General features: G+C 33.6%; 1 protein-coding gene across 15 annotated transcripts in view; it reads left to right on the forward strand.

The window, feature by feature from the left end:
- Positions 1–19,642, forward strand: part of bru1 (bruno 1) — a 323,289-nt gene that overhangs the window by 72,882 nt on the left and 230,765 nt on the right. For all 15 annotated transcript variants that reach the window (XM_065353887.1, XM_065353886.1, XM_065353892.1 and 12 more), the window contains exon 2: positions 4,476–4,753. In XM_065353887.1, coding sequence (XP_065209959.1) covers positions 4,521–4,753 — 233 coding nt within the window. In that variant the 5' untranslated portion in view covers positions 4,476–4,520. The remainder of the gene's footprint in view (positions 1–4,475; positions 4,754–19,642) is intronic.

A 19,642-nucleotide genomic window follows, 5' to 3' on the forward strand; every position in this document is an offset into this window, starting at 1 on the left:
AATCGAATTTCATGGAGTAAATTTCATCAGAATTCTCGCGTGTAGCCTAAAGTCGCGAGTCGTCGGTCGTCGGTCGGCTTGAAAAATACCATCGAATCTCATCAGCCGATTTACAACGTTGTGTCATAATTTTGCTTCTAAAATTAGCGCTTTATGTGCGTCAACCTAATTAATAACCCAGCTAACATATTGTATAAAAATTATTCGTATTAAAAATTCCCATTTGTTGGAAGACGTGTATTCGTACTATGTGATGTGTGGTAGGACTGAAAATGTGTACGTTAGAATCAGCTGAAGGGGATTATTCGTACTTAGATTACCATTAGTCAGAGCAATATGCTCGTCGTAGACCTATCTATATACGAGTATATGGTTTTTGTGTGGTCTTGTACAAGTACATTGTATGTATGTTTATGTAATGTTGATTATACGATATGTGGCCAGGGCCAGGGCCTTTTTTGTTGTCTATTTTATTTTTAATCTAACCAAGTAGCAGACAGTTTATTACTGTGTGTTATCGTTACATGAATAATAATGTGGTGAAAACTTTCGCTTTTCAGATGTCGGCAAAATTATATCTAAAAAAATGGGATATTTTTTGTCGGAATTTTTTTTTTCTTCCTTGAAAATAAAGTAATAAAATTGATGAAACCGTCACTCGCGTATTTTTGTACGTAAGGTATTTTCTCGTATAAAGTCATAAAAAATGCAGCATTTTGTGGCTCGAGAGGGTTGAAAAATTGTGACGTTTTGTAGGTTTCCATTTTTAAAATTTTTCTGCAAAATTGTTATGTGGTTGGTGAAAAAGTACGATAGGTACTCTTTGTACATTACTCCTTAGAAACTCATTTTACTAATACCCATATGAAGCAAGTTTATGGTGAATATTTCGTTGGTTTACGTCAATTGTACTCCGGAAGTTTGCTTTTGAATATTATAAAAATATCTAGATACCAATTTCAGAAATAATTTTGATGAAAGAAATTTGAAATACTTAATCATAGGTAGTTGTTGTTGTTTTTTTTGAAAAAATGACCATCTGATCTCGTCAAATTTCGTATAGGTAAATTGAATGTTGAACGACTCTTTTTCCATTTTTCAGGTCATGTTATATAGACTAAGGGTCTGAGGTGAAACATTAATCATCAATCGTGCAGGAGTTGGAATTTCAAAAATTCAAAAATTTAATTTTCATAATTTATGACTACATTTTTTAAGTAGGTACCTATATTTTGGAGAGAAGGGGCCAAAACTGCTTTTTGTCATGGATTATTTTTTTGTGTCTGTGTCTCATGAAGTCGATAGTGAAATTTTTCAAACATTGTTTTTCAAGCAATTAAGCAAAAGTCGAGGGAAGAGGAGGAGAGAAGAGAGCTGGAACTGAAACATGAAGGCTGACTCTCTCACAAAGTAACAAAATACACCTATTTTATTCGAGTTGCATTCGTCAATTTTCAAAAAAACTCAGTTTTTTAACAATTTTTTCTAAATTTGGAAATCCAAATAGAAAATTTTCACATTTGAACGCATTAAAATTTTAATTTTTCTGAATTTAAAAAGAAAGTTTGACTGAAAGCAAAATTTTAATTATTTGAAAAAATCCATTTCAGAATTTTGAAATTCAAAAAAACAAATGTTGAAGAACTAAAATTTTTGAAAACTTATGACAATCTAAAAAAAAAATGCTTACTGCGAAAATATTTTATTTTGACCTCAAATTTCAAAGTTCGAGAAAGATATGATCAAAAACTCAACTTTTTTGAAATTTTTGACAATGAACAAAATATTAATGCGTTCAGATTTGAAAAATTCGAAGAAAATAGATGTGTCTTTTCTCTTTGCGAAAGAGCAAGCCTTCATTTTTGCTCATCGTGAAAATTTTTTTAAAAAAAGCTTTTTATCGTATTTTTCCTAAACCTAAAAATTTCAGGCCAAAATGAAATATTTTCGCAAAAATTAAAATTTTGTTTGTAGTCAAACTTCAAAATTCTTTTTAAATTCAGAAACATTAAAATTTTAGCGATTGCCAATAATTTAAAAAATTATAATTTTTTCATCAAAATGAGGACTTTGTCAAATTCCAAAACAAAATTTCAGCTTTTTACACCATTTTTTCTGAATTTCACTACTGCTTTATTCTCATATAGGGCCCTAAGGCTACCATTTTTCAAAAAGATGTTTGTCCATCAAAAAAAGAAGAAATGAGGCGAAAATTGTTTTCTGATAGCCTCGTGAATAAACATTCATCTCTTTCCCCCTCTCTCCCTTCTCCGCAAAAGGCCACAGTCACCTTGAACTTTTTCATTTCTTTGTTTGATTTTTTTTTCCAGAAATATTGTTTGCGGGCTCAATCATTCATTTATAAATTTATAACCCAAAATTTTTTCCCTCCTCACTCTAAAACTTAAAAAAACTTTAATTCATCATTCTGAATTTTTTCATGTAAAAATTGGTACCATTATTTCTCACCCCCCCCCCCCCCATTTCAACAAAAAGGTCAGTTGAAGACTTTGGATTTTTGTGAGGTGGTGGGAGGGGGGGTTAAATTTTGACCAAACGACATTATTTATCATCAATTTTTTTCCAAGGTTCCTCATAAATTGAAAACCAACTTATCCTGGAATCTAATTACCTATCCCCTTCTCAAGGAAGATAGTTACTTTAGAGACAAGTTCTTGGAGATAACTGAAAGCTTTAAAAGGTCACCTGGAAGCTCTAAAGAATTTTCAAGTGTTCCTTTCTTTCTCAATTGTTGAAAAATAAAGAAACCCGCGGGCGTTTTTTAGGCTTCCTTAAAGCCAGAACAGAGCTGGAAACACTAGGTATGATTAAAAATTGAGCAGCTAAAGAAAGTTGACTCTCTATCTCTCTGTCTCTCCCCCAAATCTCTTTTAAACTTTCAAAATTCACGAAAAAATGGTGAAAAATTTTTTTTTTCCACAAGTTGGATTTTTCATGCAAAATTTGCTCATTTTGGTTTTCATAGATTCAGGTCGCGTGAATGAAATTGGGGTGGGGGGGGGGTTGAAGTATCGTTTTTAAAACAATGCAGTCTTTCCTATTTGGGTCTAATATCGGTAAAAATTTACAGTTTTCAACTTTTTCATTCCATCTTTAATTTTAATTTACGAGGAAATTCAGAAAAGCAGTCCGAAGTCGTTTCCAATCGATTTGGAGGGTCAAAAACTGGGCACACACCCACTTTCAGCTCTCTTGGTCTAATTTTTTTTCATTTTTGATCCAGGTTTGATTTTTTTAAAATTCATTAAAAATCAAAATCGTTTATGAACTCAAAAGTTTAATCTACTGTTTCCAAATTTGTATTCAGAAAATCAGATCACCTCGATTCAAATTTCGTGATTTCAGAATTTGTTTTTTGATCTGTCATTGAAAATAAAAAATTACCGGTGTAAAAGTGACTTAGGTAACTTTTCTCATAAGGATTATAAAATCACTTACTTATTCTCATACACGCGAGTTCATATTCTATCATTTTTGGAAGGAAATTTGTACTCACCTGAAACAAAGAAACATTTAGGTGGATTAATTAGTGATAAAATTATTGATCAATCAACAGATACAATGAAATAATAATTGTTGAAAGCCAAAATAAAAATTCTGACGATGTGTCCATGTTAAATAAAGAGCCAGAAATGAATATTCACACATAAAGTACCTATTATAAAAATTGTAAAATTGATGGGACCATCAGAAAACCATGAAAATTTGAGAAAATGTCTCATTTGGGTAAAGTTGTGCACAGGTACTGCTTACCTAGATTATTGAAAAATACCAAGAATTGATCGGAAATTCTCAAAATTGAGACCCCCCCCTCCCACAATAATTTAAAATGACCGGAAGTTGATCATGGTATCTAGTAGAGGATTTTTTTTTGTTGAAAAAAATCACAACATTTTTCACTACTTTTTTAAAATAAATTTTCAGAAAGCTTTCCACTCGACCCAACCCCTCCCTCCGACACAAAATAAATTAACGAAATCAAGTTTTTCACAGGAAAATTTTCAAAAAAAAAATTAAAATCGGAAGAAATTTTGTACATGAAGCATTTTTTAAATTTCAATCAAAATTGAAAATTAGACGTTGTACAAAAATAATTCCTCATCCTCATACTTGGAGAAAGCCACTAAAAAAATCCAAAGAAATTTTTTCCCACATCGCCCCCTTGTCCCTCCTTTAATACGAGTAATGGGTAGGTAAGGCCGATTGGGCGCAAAATGAAACTAGTATTTTGAAACAGACCCTGATCCAACGTAAGAATCATTTTACTTTAATAAAATCGATAATCAACATTACATTCTGAAAAAAATTAAAAAATAAGTAGTAGGTAACTTAAGTCCAAGAGAGGGGTTTTTTCTTAACGTGTCTTTGTAATATTACGTATTCAAGTTTATATTTTTAATTTTTCAAACAACAAAACAAAAAAATCTAACCACCCATTTTGTTCTGTTTTACAGGAGAATTTCGGATAACGAAGCATAACATCGACGATTACGGTTAAAATGCTTCAAACGCTGAATAATCTGGCGGGAAAGATATCACCCCATCCGGTTCCTTCGAACGGTAACGTCATAGATGGCAACGGTAACAAGCTAGGCCATAAGAATAACAATAACAATAATCACGCCACTTTGAACAATAATTTTGGAAAATCGGAAAAATCATTCATCCATGCTCCGTATAAGAGAATAACGTCATCAGAACAAGGATCACCAATTGATGAACTTTCTCATAAGTGAGTTAATTCCCTTACTTATGTACTTAACTTATGCACTTATTTTAGAATAATTATTCCACTATCGCATCGATTGAACATAGAAAAGACACTCTTTGCTGCCAGATTGAAACTCCCATTTTAATCAAGTCTCGCAAACTGTGCGAAATCCTAACACCGAGTCGACTTTCATGGTATACCATCACCAGCACCACCAGCACGTTCCACGTTTGACAATTTAATTCGGTAGCAGAGCTCACGCGTCGATAAATTGTTATCTTTCGCCGTGATCTCGTCTCAATGGAAACTTAAGTACTATTACCGCATGAATCGTTAAACGTTGGTGGCGTTTCATCATGTATTATTGATTATATGGCAAATGTCCCAGTCAGCGGTGACTTCGGCTCTGCTACCCTCTCCGTTGATAGGTCTACTCTTCAAATATGTGTACGTAGCCTATCTATCTCTTCTCTATACTCTCGCACAAAACTTGTACGTATATGACTGAGTATGCGAGAGTACAATATTTGGCTAATTTACACACAACTATAAAATTCTATTTTACCCCTTTAGCTTCGCCGCGAATCCCCACACATCTCGATGCTCGCGGTTTTCGGATGGTACAATTAAGTGTCATAGTACGTTAAGAAAATATCTCCAGGCTTGAAACTTTAATTATGTTTTTCGCTACATGTGTGATTGTATGATGGGGATGATGGTTCGTTGAACTGGCGCTTTATGCGTCAAATAAACTCTGTATACTATGTGTGTATGTGTGTGACTGTGAGCCGAAGTTAATTGTCTCCATTTTCGTGTTCCCTTTTGTGTGATTAAAGATCGAGTTTTCAAATGAACGAAACGAAGTATTGATTCGAGCTTAGCTCAGCTAGATAATGTGTAGGATTTTTGGAGTGAGGAAGATGTGGTTATTTTTTTCCTGAGCTTGTCTACAAAGATTGGCCATATTAGGGGGAGCTTGGAGAATGGAGACAACTAACATTTCTTTCAAATTAACTCAAAAGATTAGAGATAAATTTTAAAATTTTCGCAAAAGAGTCGATGAACGAATCAACCTCCGGTTGGATTTTATTTTCAGAAAAAATCATGTTCCAAAAAACTATCGCCACCAAAATTTAAGCAATTTGAATTGATTTACCTAATAATTTATGAAAGATTTTTTTAAATTTGAAAATCTCCCCTCATTTGTGAAAAATAGTCAATACCTAGTCATTTTTTTGGTGAAAATGTATGGGAAATTTCATACTTAGGTAAGGTAGGTACTCTTAGGTCCTCCAGATTTTTTACACAGCATTTCTGTTTGGATTACTTTTGGGAAATGAAAACTAAAATATCACTTAAACTTTTGTTAGGTATTCTGAATGTTTTTTTTTTTTTTTTTTTTTGAAAATCCAACTGATTTTAACAATGTGAAAGTTTTATCAATTTTTGGCGATTTTTACGATATTTTGCTAAATTTTTACGATGTTTATTGTCTTATTTTATCATCTTTCAGCGGTTCAAAGATACATATTTTCATAACATTCAATTTTTAAAGCAATTGCGGTTATTTTTCGCTCAATTTTATCAAAATCTCTTCAATTTGTAGTAGGTTTAATACCCCCCCCCCCCCCCAACAGGTACTAAATAACTTGAAACTGGGAGGAAATTTTTTCATTTTGTAGGCAAGCTTATATTTCAATTTTTTCAATTTTCTAGTTTTTTTAAACAAATTTTTCATTTTTTTTTCATTTTATGGGATTTTTAAAAATTTTTCAAGTGTGTTTCGAACAAAATTCGCGACTTTTGTGACCGTTAGACACCCTGTTTAATCAATTTTATGCCAATTTTGAATTTTTTCATTATTTTATTTATGCAATTTACACAAAATTTGATTCCATTGTTACCGTACTTTATTTGTTCAATTTTTGGACATTTTTAATAAGTAATTTAGAGAGTTTTTTACAATGCTCTGTTTTCACTAGAAGAACTTAATCACTGCCTAAATCATAACATTAAGGACTCGTCCCCAGGACCAGATGAAATTCATCCACACATGTTGAAATTCCTCTCAGATACTTCAAAAGTAGATCTACTCAAATTATATATAATAAAATTTGGACCTCTGATTCATTTCCAAAAATGTGGAAAACTGCCACTATTATCCCTCCCAATATTAAAACCTGGAAAAAGTACTCATCTTACATCTATGTAGTTACTGATCCATCTCTTTAACCTCAGTCTCCTGCAAAATACTTGAAAAATGGTACCTAATTAAACGTTTAAATTGGTTTATAAACTCCACAAACTCAGTTAGTGTCTATCAAAGTGGTTTTAGAAAAAAAAGATCTACTCTAGACCACCGCTTTAGTCTCCAACAAAAAATTAGCTTAGCTTTTCAAAATAAGGAAAGTGTACTTTCAGTCTTTTTTGATCTTGAAAAGGCATTTGATAAAGCCTGGCGTTACAAAATTGGTTTTTCAAAAACTTCACAACATTGGTCTAAAAGGCATCTGGCTTACTTCATTCAAAACTTCTTAACCAACCGTACCTTTAGAGTAAAACTTGACAACACATACTCTGAATTAGAAAATGGAGTAGGTACCTCAAGGTTCTGTTCTAAGCACAGTTTTATTCATCCTTCTCATTGATGACATTTCTAATGTTATTTCACCACCTATCTCCTTGAGAATCTTTGCAGATGACATAAACATCTCCTTTTGTTCAAATAATATCAAACTTTCAATTCAGATAATTCAAGAAGCCCTAGCTTGATCAAATTGAAATATTGCCAAATTCAAATGGTCTTACTTTCTCAGAGTCAAAAACACATTGTATGCTTTTTACACGAAAAAATATAAATAAGATTTCTCCAGAACCCATACTCAATTTTAAAGGTCTCCCACTAGAGTTCAAATCCACCACTAAATTTCTAGGTCTAACTTTTGATGAAAAGCTTACCTGGACCCCTCATGTTTTAAAAACCAAATTGGACCTCACGAAACGTCTAAATCTTTTGAAAATAATCAAGAACCCTCAAGATTTTGCAAAATTTTATCACCTTGTAGGCGTTTTTATGGTTTTTTTTTCATTATTTTAACAGCTTATTTAATGATGCTTCGTACAATATTTACAGAATTTTTCTGAAATGTCATCAGTTAAGGTATTCTTGTAACTTTTTTGGCGATTTTTTTTTCATTACTTTAAATATTTTATACTATATTTTTCTCTGATTTCGCGGTCTTTCTTCATCTTTCAGACATTTGAAAATACTTTTCATGACATTTCGATTCTTTATAAAAAAAATTTTCAAAAAAAAACAATTTCTCTCTTTTTTCTTCAAAAATTGTCAAAAAGCTTGAGTAAGTAAATTTTTTGCAAATATTATCAAAGTTTCAATTTTGGTCAACTTTTTCCAAAAAGTCACTTTTTTACGAAAAAATTGCAAAAAATTCTCATTTTTTTACAAAACTTGCAAAAAGTCACTATTTTTTAGAAATTTCCTATAATATGTATGTCTTCTTTTTTCCAAAAAGTTATCAGAAATTCTCGTTTTTTTCCAAATTGCAGTCAAAATATTGGATTTTTTACCTAAAAATCCCAGAAATTGCCAAACAAAGCCTCACTTTGCTGAAAATTGACAAGAATTGTTTTACTTTTTTTTTCAAAAATTATTGAAATTTTCGATTTTTTTGCTAAAAATTTCAAAAAGTCTCAATTAATCCAAAAATAGCTAAAAAGGCTCGATTTTTGCCAAAAATTTCCGAAAAAGCTCTACCCTGCGTTTTGCTACTAAAAAATTGTTAATATCTCCCTTTTTTCGCCAGAAATTGCCACAAATTCCAACTTAATTTTTTTATGATTACTTTTATTCAATTTATGCAAAGTAGCATTCCACGTTTGTAGTTTTTGGCCAATCTTTGGGTCTTTTCAGCAATTCGAAAAACTTTACGATATTTTATTACATTTCATCAACTTTCAGTCGTTTTTAATGGTTTCTTGTACTTGATTTTAAGAGGTTTGAATGATTTTTCGTGAAATTTTTGTTAAATTTTTCTGAAATTTCATCAATTTGTAATTCGCAATTTTCAATGATTGTTTCCAAACCACTATTTTACAATAGTTTACTCAATTTTCGCAATGTTTCATCAACTTTCAATAATCTTTGGCGATTTTTATGACACTTTAATAAAACTTTGAAAGTATTTATTGCATGTTTTGTTCGATTTTATCAAAATTGCATTAGAGTTTTTGCGTTAATTTCACGGTTTTTGCGCGTTATACAGAATTTCATTGCATTTTTATAGTTTCTGATCAAAATTTCCAACAATTTGCTCAATTTACAAGATTTAGTAACATTTTATCAACTTTCAGTAATTTTTAATAGTTTCTTGTAAGTGCAACAAGTTTTAATGTGTTTCATGAAATTTTTTTATAACATCAATTTTTGGTTTATTAAGTAGATATTTTTATCACTTTTTTACGATATTTTGCTCAAATTTCGCCATTTTCATGAATTTTTAGTATTTTTTATCCCATTTTAAAAAACTTCCTGAAGCAACTTTTGAATTTTTATTGCATTTTTTGCTATTTTATGCTCAATTTCATAAAATTTCAGCAATTTTTGGTAATTTTAAATATGTAATTTTTTGTATAAATTTTACAGTTTTTAGCTTGTTTTTTTTTGTTTTTTTTTTCTTGGAAGATCTAAACCACAATATTTATCATTTCCCAGTGTTCGTTTTTCACAATAGTTTCTGACTTCACAGTCAAAGGAAACAATGTGGTGAGCGGTGACCAAATTTGCAAAAATAATTACAGAACCGCGGATTCTCAAAACTTCAGATCGTTCTATTTTTGGGGATTTTTTTCGCATTTTCAGTCATCCCTTTCAACAGCCCCTTCAGTACATCTCCGCTTATCGGCCTTATTAATTAAATTGATACGATATTAAAAATGTACCCAACTCGATACAAACATATAGGGGATAGATTTCCTCAACATATAGGTAGGTATCGACATTGTACGGTAGAATTTCAATAAACCAGCATGAACTGTAGGGTAATAAAAATTCGACCATACGAATCGTCCACCTTGCCACACAAACGAAGACTTCGTCGGCCAAGGTAGAAAAATACTCGTATCCCTTGAGTCTGCTCATCTCCCTTATTGAATCATCCCTCGCGTGTTTTCCAACCCCTTTTGCTTGGTTATTTGACTTGTGTGCAAAAAAAAGATATATTAAGACGAGTTCGCTTAGACGTCGATAGGTACCCTTCCCTTTTTTGGGAATACTTTTACATCCATGTTGATGCTTTTTCGAAGATAAGAAAATAATATGTTCGTTCGACCTCGTATATTAATTTTTTAGATACTCGTTTGGTATGTATCGTAAAAAAAGTTACTGGGAGGTGAGAGGGGGGGGGTCATTCCAATGTCAGGTAAGTAGCCAAACTTGTGGCTTGTGGGGTTGGTAATTTTTTTTTCAACATTTTGTGGTATATGGATAGACTTTGGTGAAAGATGACGAAGAATGATTGGTATGAACCGCATGCTCTTCAAGTACATACAGGGGAGCTGAACGTTTTGAAGAAGATTGAGATATCGTAAATTTCGAGCTTGGAAAACTTGAAAACCACAAATGGATACTTTTCGGTACCTAAAAAAATAACAACACTGATTTTCACAAAAAATAAAAAATGAATAAAACACAAAAAATTGTAAAAAAAATTAGATAGATAGATAGATAGCTTTAATTATTCGGTTCAGCGCAATTGCGCTATTCACGAATTTGACAAATAGGATACTTAAAAAATAACTTAAGAAAGAAAAGAGTTAGGGCTAAGAAACCTAAAAGAAATGAGGAAGTTTTGGTTTGAGTCTTGAAGGGCGATTTTGCCCGATATCGAAACAGCAGGCAAGGGTGTTATCAGATAATTTGTTCAGGTATTTTTCAGTTACAGTTTTCAGAAAGTCATCGATCGTTTCAATTTTGAGTTCGTGTTGCATTTGAGTACTCCGGCAAAACCATGGAGCGTTAGTGGCGATTCAACAAAATTTATTTTGGAATATTTTTGAAGTTTTTTCTTGTTTGTTTTGGAGGTACCATACCACACTGGAGCCGCATATGTAAAAGTAGGACGAAGAATAGTCTTGTAGATTAGTAATGCTGTTTGGATTTTCAAATCGTTGCCTTAGTTGCAAAGTAGTGTATGTCCATCTGTTCACTTGATACCTCGTGTAAAAGTGCCTTCAATCTGGAGCACTATCTATTGGGTTTTAGTGTTCAACCAATATGTAGATATGCTGGTGGCATGGCATGTCTCTGACATAGCTACCCATTGGTTGAACACTAAAACCCAATAGATAGTGCTCCAGATTGAAGGCACTTTTACACGAGGTATCAAGTGAACAGATGGACATACGCTACTTTGCAACTTAGGCAACGAAATGTGAACTTCTGTTGATTAGTGGGAAAAGTGTTTTGAGTTTGAAGTAGGTAGCTTTCATTTTCTGTGAGATGTGACTTGTGAAAGTGAATGGTTTGTCAAGGAATGCTCCAAGATATTTAACGGCTTCATCACTCCATTCTATTGTAGTGTTTTCTATATTAATGTTTCTGGTAGGGTTGTAGTGGTGTCTCAGCGTGAAGATTTTTGTAACTGTTTTGTTTGGATTGAGTTCAAGTTTCCAGGATTTTAGCCAGGAGTTGGTGGTGTTGATACTTTGTTCGAGTTTGTTGATTGCACTGGAGAGATTATTACTTTGGGTGCATAAGCAGGTATCGTCTGCAAATTGAAGAATTTCAGCATTTGATGAAGTTGTGATGTCCTTGCAGTAGATGTTGAAAAGCGTAGGGCTTAGAACAGCTCCTTGAGATACGCCTCTGATGATAGGTTTAGGGTCCAAAAGTGAATCATTTATGCCAATCTGGAAGTAGTGGTTTGATAAGAACGATTTGATGATATCAAATAAGTAACGAGGTACTTGAGTATTCTCCAATTTTTGTAGCAGACTGGAATGCCATATAGAGTCGTAAGCTTGTTTAATGCTGAGAAACACTGTGGCAGTGTATTATTTATTTTCGAAACCACGATGGATAATTTTGGTAAGACGATGGAGTTGGTGTGTTGTTGCTGTATGTTTTTAAAAGCCAAACTGAAACTGTGGCAATATTTCATGTCTGTTGGTGTGATCAGTTAAGCGCTTCAAGATGATACATTCTAGTAATTTGGAAAGTGAAGTCAATAGGCTGATTGGTCTATAGCTAGCAGGAGAAGTTGGATCAGGACTTTTTTTTTGGGATTAAAACGATGATTGCTTTTTTCCATTCTTGTGGGAAATAGCCTTGTTTTAGACAAGCGTTGAAGATATCCCGGATTATTTGAATACAGCAGATTGGCATGTTCTTGAGAAGTTGATTATTTATGTTATCCAGGCCAGGTGATTTAAAAAAAAAAAAATTGAAAACTAATAAAAAACATGGACTAACACTAAGAAATCAAGTAAAAACTTATTCATTACTTAAACGAAAATTCGAGCCAAGGGTTCATTGACCCCTGAAAATTTCCATTATATCTTAGCAATTGTTAGAAATTCCTTCTAAATACACGACTCATCAAAATATTGGACCCTAAGGCCCACCACCATGTTATATACGAGGTACTATACAACCGACAAAACAGCGACCAAATTGAAAGAGCAATTTTGATAAAGGCGTTAAATTTAATAAACGCGCGGGAAATAAAATAATAAAAACTTTAAAGATGAAAGACATTATTTGTCGTGTGCGTCGAAACGTATTTTTTTTTATTTATTAGATCGAAAAAAAAAATTTCTAATGCAGTATAGGTTGTTCTTGGAGAAAGTTGGCAAAAAGTATAAGCTGGTAATATTTCAGGTGGAACCCTCTATATGAGGAAACCATTCCCAGAAGAGCGGTAAAAAAGAAACGCTTTGTATTTAAAATGTTATATCAGCGGATCGAGTCAATATGTCAAGTTTCATTTGGACTCGGGAGTTTTGACCTTATGGCATTATCGACGTGAATTTTTTGTTCTATCTCAAAAAATACCTACATACTATATGTATAAGTAAAGCTTCTCGAGTCATTCGTTTGGTCGTATCGGCGTTGTTTTAAAATTAGACCCATTTTTGGCCAAAAAAAATGCTCGTTTTTACAAAAATTACTCGCGTTTTGTATCCCACGAGAAAGTCTGTTTGTTTTAACTGCTTAGTTTTTGGATAAAAATTGACTTGAAAATTTGTCGACAAATCCCCGGCGATAAAAGAAATTTTATTTCGGGTTAAATGTATCCGAGTCCTTTGGGGTTCCACATCCGTGTACAGGTATATAGAGCTAGGCTATAGACCAGGCAATAGGTGTATGCTTGTGTGACGCGAATATAAAGAAAATTTACGTCGAATATCAATAAATTGTCCGTATCGATTTTCCAGCCACCCTTCTGCCCCCCTCCCCCCGCACCTACGGTCGCTACTGTTGCTGCTATATAGCCTGTACTCGGTGTTTACACCTTTTGCTCGGTTTTGTTTACCTGCAAAACGCTCGTCTATACTGTTTAATTATCCTGTACGCGTTTCGTTTCGTTTCGAATTCCCTCATTTACGAGTTTTTCGCTTTCGTTCGGCACCATTCATTAAACGAGTGGAATTTTTAGCTTTGTGTATAGAGTGTAGAGTAGACGTAGAGAGTGTATAGGTAAACGCGTGCCTCGCAATTTGTAGATCTCGTTTTGATAGGACACGATGCGATGGCGCTGCGTCACATCACATCGCATTCGCATCGCGACGTATTTAAATTTTCGTGCACTAATGAGCCAAAACCATTTAGGAAAAATTTGCTTTGCGTTGACAGAAATTCACGAAAGATTACTCCCGTCTTCGTAGGCTTTTTTCTTCGCTTGTTCGAGATAACGTTCGATTGTTCTCGTTATAATTGCTTTTTTTCTTTTTTTTTTTCATTCTAACAACGATGACAAATTGAGATTTGAAATGATAGGCGCGTTTTCAATTCCATTCGTAGTACATTTCGCGAGCTTTGTAAGTGACTTTGTTATTTAGTATTTGAATTTTTTTCTAAGATGTATGTTGACCTTGGGTCATTCCAGGTCCAACTGTCGAGCTTTTTGTACTTCGATAAGAGATGATGAATTGAGCAAATCGCAGTTCTCGAAGGAGAAAAGCACCCAACCGGTAGAAAAACTTTTGAACTGGACAAAAGGGAATCAATAGAGAACCCCAAAATACACCATAAACCTAAATTTCAGATGTTGAAGTTCATTTTTTGATTTTTGGGAAATTTTTGAAAATTCAAATTTCGATCAAAAATGGGCAAAATTTAAAATTTGACCCAAAGTGGCCAAAAAAAACTTAAATTTAATTTTTAGTCAAGTGCTGAAGTTCATTTCTTGATTTTTGAAAATTCGAATTTCGATCATGAACCACTCTGCCAGTTTTCGAAAAAACGTTGCAAATTACTTGTAGGGTGAAAATGAAATTTAGCGCCCATAAACTCTGATTTGCCATCTTTGTGACTCATTTGATCGATTTAAGCACATAAGTACATACTTAGGTAAGTAAGGTATTCTGCAATTTTTTTTGTGCCGGATCAAATCCTAAAAATTTTTTTTATTAGATAAGGAAGTAATTATTTTTGGAAAAAAAAATGAAAATTTTTTGAAGACTCTAGAACGGTTTGCAACCATTAAAAATCGACTCGGGAGTTCAAAAATTAGGTATGAACCAAATTTCAGCCTTTTTTGTTCACGTGTCCATGAACTATGATTTTTTTAATTTTTTGTTTATAAATAATTAAGTAGGTAAGTACTCAATCACTAGAGCAAATTTTATGATTTGAACTAGCTTAAAAAAATTGTGAAAAGAAGTGCCCAAGTCGATCGTTCACCTTACTTAAGACATTTTTTTTGAAAACTATAGAATCCAAAAATCTGCTGGAGTCTTCAGCACTGTTTGAAATCATCAACAATTGATTCGTGAGGTTGAAAATAGGGTACAAACTACATTTCAGCTTTCTTGGCCACTTTATTAAAATTTAGATTTTTTTTTCAGTTTGGCCAAAACTTGAATTTTTCAAAGGTTTCCCAAAAATCTAAAAATGAATTTCAACCCCTGAAATTTTGGCTGGTGCCGCTAGTGGTGTATTTTGGGGTTTTACGAATCAATTCGTTCGCGAACGAGTCACTTGTACGAATCAATTCGTTCGCGAATGATTCATCAAAAGTTGAGTCAGTGGATCGATTCGTTCGCGAACGAGTCACTAATGCGAATCAATTCGTTCGCGAATGATTCATCAAAAATTGAGTAAAATGAATCCATTCGTTCGCGGACGAGTCACTTATACCGAGTTATACGAATCAATTCGTTCGCGAATGATTCATCAAAAATTGAGTAAATGAATCGATTCGTTCGCGAACGAGTCACTTACACAAATCAATTCGTTCGTGAATGATTCATCAAAAATTGAGTAAATGAATCGATTCGATCGCGAACGAGTCACTTATACGAATCAATTCGTCCGAGAATGATTCATCAAAAAATGATTAAATAAATCGATTCGTTCGCATCGTGAACGAGTCACTTATACAAATCAATTCGTTCAAGAATGATTCATCAAAAATTGAGTAAATGAATCGATTTGATCGCGAACGAGTCACTTATACGAATCGATTCGTTCGCGAATGATTTCCCAAAAATTATTCAATTTCTTCGTGGATGATTCACCAAAAATTAAGTAAATGAATTGATTTGATCGCGAACGAGTCACTTATACGAATCGATTCGTTCGCGAATGATTCATGAAAAATGATTCAATTCGTTCGCGAATGATTCACCAAAAATTATTCAATTTTTTCGTGGATATTGCACCAAAAATTAAGTAAATTAAATTAATATCCCAAAAAAAAAATTTCTGTACAAACAAAATATACAATTATGAAGAATCTTTTGTATATAATTTACATAAAGTTCTTATAGCCGCTATTTGTTCATTTGACTGAGATTTTAATTTAATGAAATTCCAGGGTGAACGACTTCGCGCTTATTTAGCCTTAAGAAATTCCCAATACCGCATTAAAACAAACAGGCAAAACTTTTGCAAAGTAAAAAGGACCCAGGATACAGCTTGATGACAACTTTATAGCTATACTTTGGTCTTTCAAATGGAGATGAATACACACGAGTACTCGGTTAAATTACTTACATCAACTATAGGCCTATAGTTACCCAACCCAATCTGCACACGAGCTCATAATGTACATTAATCTATTAATTCATAAAATTCGTTCGAATGATTCGACTAAATAAGTAAATCGATAAATGCTGTAACGAAATAATCATATTAAAAGCCACCTCGGTCATAAATTTAAAAAAAAAAAGGCCCCTTTCCTTTCGTATTTTTTCAAACGGTTCGGGCACGTTCGGTTATAAAACTAAAGATTTATACGATTAAGCAAAAAAGACACACTCTCACATAGTAAAGCGCGCAGTTTTAATTAAATTACTCTATTACTAGAACGAATATTTGGGCGAAAACAAAAAATTAAAATCTTAATACATATTTCAAAAGTTATATAAATCCTGCTGACAAAGAGAGATATCTACGAGTACCTACTCGTATAGCGCGAGTATAAAACGAGGCAATTACATTCCGAATGATTAGAGTAGCAATTAACGTAGATTGTTGGCTTTGATAATGTTGACAAGCTCCTAAATACGTGACTAGAATTAGCCGCCGTATTTCGACCCTTAAAAATCCGGCACCATTAGATCATCACTGTACAGTCTTCGGTCTTGGTATATAGCGAGAGAAGTGTAATGCTTTTACAAATAAACGCAACGACGAGCTGTAATCGATCCAAATCAGTTTAACTCTTCGATGTGTTAAAGTTTGCAACTCTTTTACGTCCCCTTTGCCTGTTCGGCGTGTAATTTTTCCGCAAGCTTTTTCGTCCGGATAGAATAGGCTATAGCACAGCAGCGAGAAGGCAGATTAAAGGCGCACTGGTAGGCTACACACCGAGTACATACGTATGCTTTGTAATACACGACATTTTGGGGCGGGGTTTTGTAATGTATTTCAATTATTTACCACCCTCTGTCTTGTTTTAATTTAATATTTCGACGCGATGTTTACGGATAAGCTGTTATTATACGCGGCTTGATTCCAGCCTGAGCTTTGAAACAGATACCTAGAGCTTTACCATCGTCGTTTGAAATTACACTCAACCATAAAGGAAAAAAAACCGCTCGCTTCGAGAGAGGTAAAAATGAAATAATTTAAAAACACAGACGTCTAAATCATTCGTAAATGAACTTGAACACCTCACACAGTCATACACTGTACGTTTACGTTTGCTCTCGCATCGTCAGTCATAATCGATAAATCTGTCACGTATCCAAACCCATTGCCATGATATTTTTAACGACGATGAAAACAGATCAATTCAGTCAACGCTTCAATAAAGATCACGCTTTTTGCTACTTATCGGCCACGATAGTCGACTCGATATCGCATTTTATATGAGTAATAATGCAAAAGCTTTATTACGATAATGATAACAGAGCGTTGATATACGAAGCGCGACACTTAACACGGTTACGCGGAATCTAGTTTTAAGAAAGAGTGGGGGGTGGGGGGACAGCGTCAAATTTTTGGCGTAATTAGGATGCAATGTGGCCGGCACTTGGCTTACGTTCAATTTCGATGTCTTTCATTATTTTTCTTATGATATGAACACGCTCGCTATACCATCAGCATCGCCATTCTAACCATAACATAACGCGGCGAGATTCGAATAAGACGAAGAGGAGAAAAAAAACTCCCATGTATTATTTCACCCATCAAGTTTGAAGATAATCCAAAAAAATACTCGAATACGTGAAACCGTCATTCATACGATTGATTTCGATGCTCGTTTCTCAAAATGTATCTATCTCTCGAGTTAAATGGATGTGTCTGTCTTTCTGTATCTATTTTATACGTATAATGTATTTCCTTATAAATGTATTGATACGGTCCATAGCCTTTTGGGAGCCAATTATCGCAGATGCTTGTTGTAATAACATGACGCCTTGGTTTTTCCTCTCCTTTATCTTTTTTTTTTTTTATCAAATGTGGTAGGTATAGCTATACTTGTACAGGAAGAGGGAATGTTTTTTAAGCGTTGCGAAAGTCAATGTTGCTGGGAGCAGATGCAATCAGCTCCAGTGGAATTGTTTGGCTTCGGAAGCTACATAAAATGACTTTATGTGTATGCCCTTCATCCTCTGATTATCAAAATTAAAATTAAACGTGCGAAAATTACTTTGGACAGATTTTTATAACGTTTTTTGGAAATCTAAGATTTATAAAAAATCGTTCGAGGCTCCAAAATGACTTGAAACCACCTGCAGTCGACTCAAAATGTTGAAATCACGGTACAGACTGAATGAATTTTAGCTTTCCATAATTTCATTGGCGGGTCAATATTCTGAATTTAGGTCAGGGGCTGGAACTAGAACGGAAACCCAAACCAAAACAAAAACAAAATCTGGTTTTGGTTTATCTACTTTTTCTGGTTTTGTCCCCTCATCCTCAGCAAAATCCTGGCTACGTCACAGATCTACGTTGTACTATGGAAATGAAACTTGTATAGTTGTGAAATTTTACTATCTTCAGTTGGAATTTCCACCAATTTTATTCCCTCCCCAACCTACCTCCTCAGTGCGCCCCTAATTGTACGAGTAAATTACCTTAATTAAAATTCTGGTTCGACATGATGTCAAAAAAAAAACACTCACGCATTTAGCGTGAGAAGAACGACTTTTCTTCAAATAAAAATCGTTGACGAACGAATTGATTCACTTATTTTGAAACATATATGCATTATACAGCAGTTGATCGATTTACAATCGCATCGAATCATTTACGAACGATTGCCAATTAAATAAATTGATTGATTTCTTGGTGAATCATTCGCGAACCAATCGATTCATTTACTTAATCTTTGATGAATCATTCGCGAACGAATTGATTCGTATAAGTGACTCGTTCACGAACGAATCGATTCATTCACTAAATTTTTGGTGAATCATTCGCGAACAGAATGATTTGTATAAGTGACTCGTTCGCGAACGAATCAATTCATTTACTTAATTTTTGATGAATTATTCGCGAACGAATTGAATAATTTTCGGTGAATCATTCGCGAACAAAATGATTTGTATACACTGAAAGAAATAAACAGTAATAGTTACATTAAAACGATGCACTCAGTGCATTAAAACGCGGTAATTTTGGTATAGGAATGAAACGCATTAATCAGTACACATTTAGAGAAGTAACTATTACACAGAAGTGCAGTAACCATTCCATCGTTTTTATTCAACAGTATTTAAATTTTAAAAAGTGGGGTTAGGTATTTTTTTTTATTTTTTTTTTTATCAATTTCTAGTTTCTCCGCACATTTAAATGTTTTTCACTGCACCGAGTTTTTCAAGACTTTCAAGACCTGACCTAATATCCCTATGAAAATTTTCCTACCTAACCGGGATTCGAACCTGCGACCTCTCGTTCCAACTGCCTGCACTTAACGACATGGCCGCGAGTAGAATGTTTAATTCAGGCCCTCGAAGTATTTATAAGTTTTTCACTGTTTGGGAATGTTTACCACTGACGATGTACTCAGTACATCGTTTACTGTATTCAGTAAATCACTACATGGTTCTCAGCCATGTTTAAGGAATGTAATCATTGCTTACTATTACGATGTAACTATTACCCACCAAATGATGTTCTGAATACCATGTCTGCAGGACTGAGTCCCCAAACAAATGTAATGAGAACATAGAAATGAATTTTGGAAGGTGATGCAATAAATCCATCCTGGCGATGTA

Source organism: Planococcus citri, chromosome 3 (genome assembly GCF_950023065.1).
Source record: "Planococcus citri chromosome 3, ihPlaCitr1.1, whole genome shotgun sequence".
NCBI lineage: Eukaryota > Metazoa > Arthropoda > Insecta > Hemiptera > Pseudococcidae > Planococcus > Planococcus citri.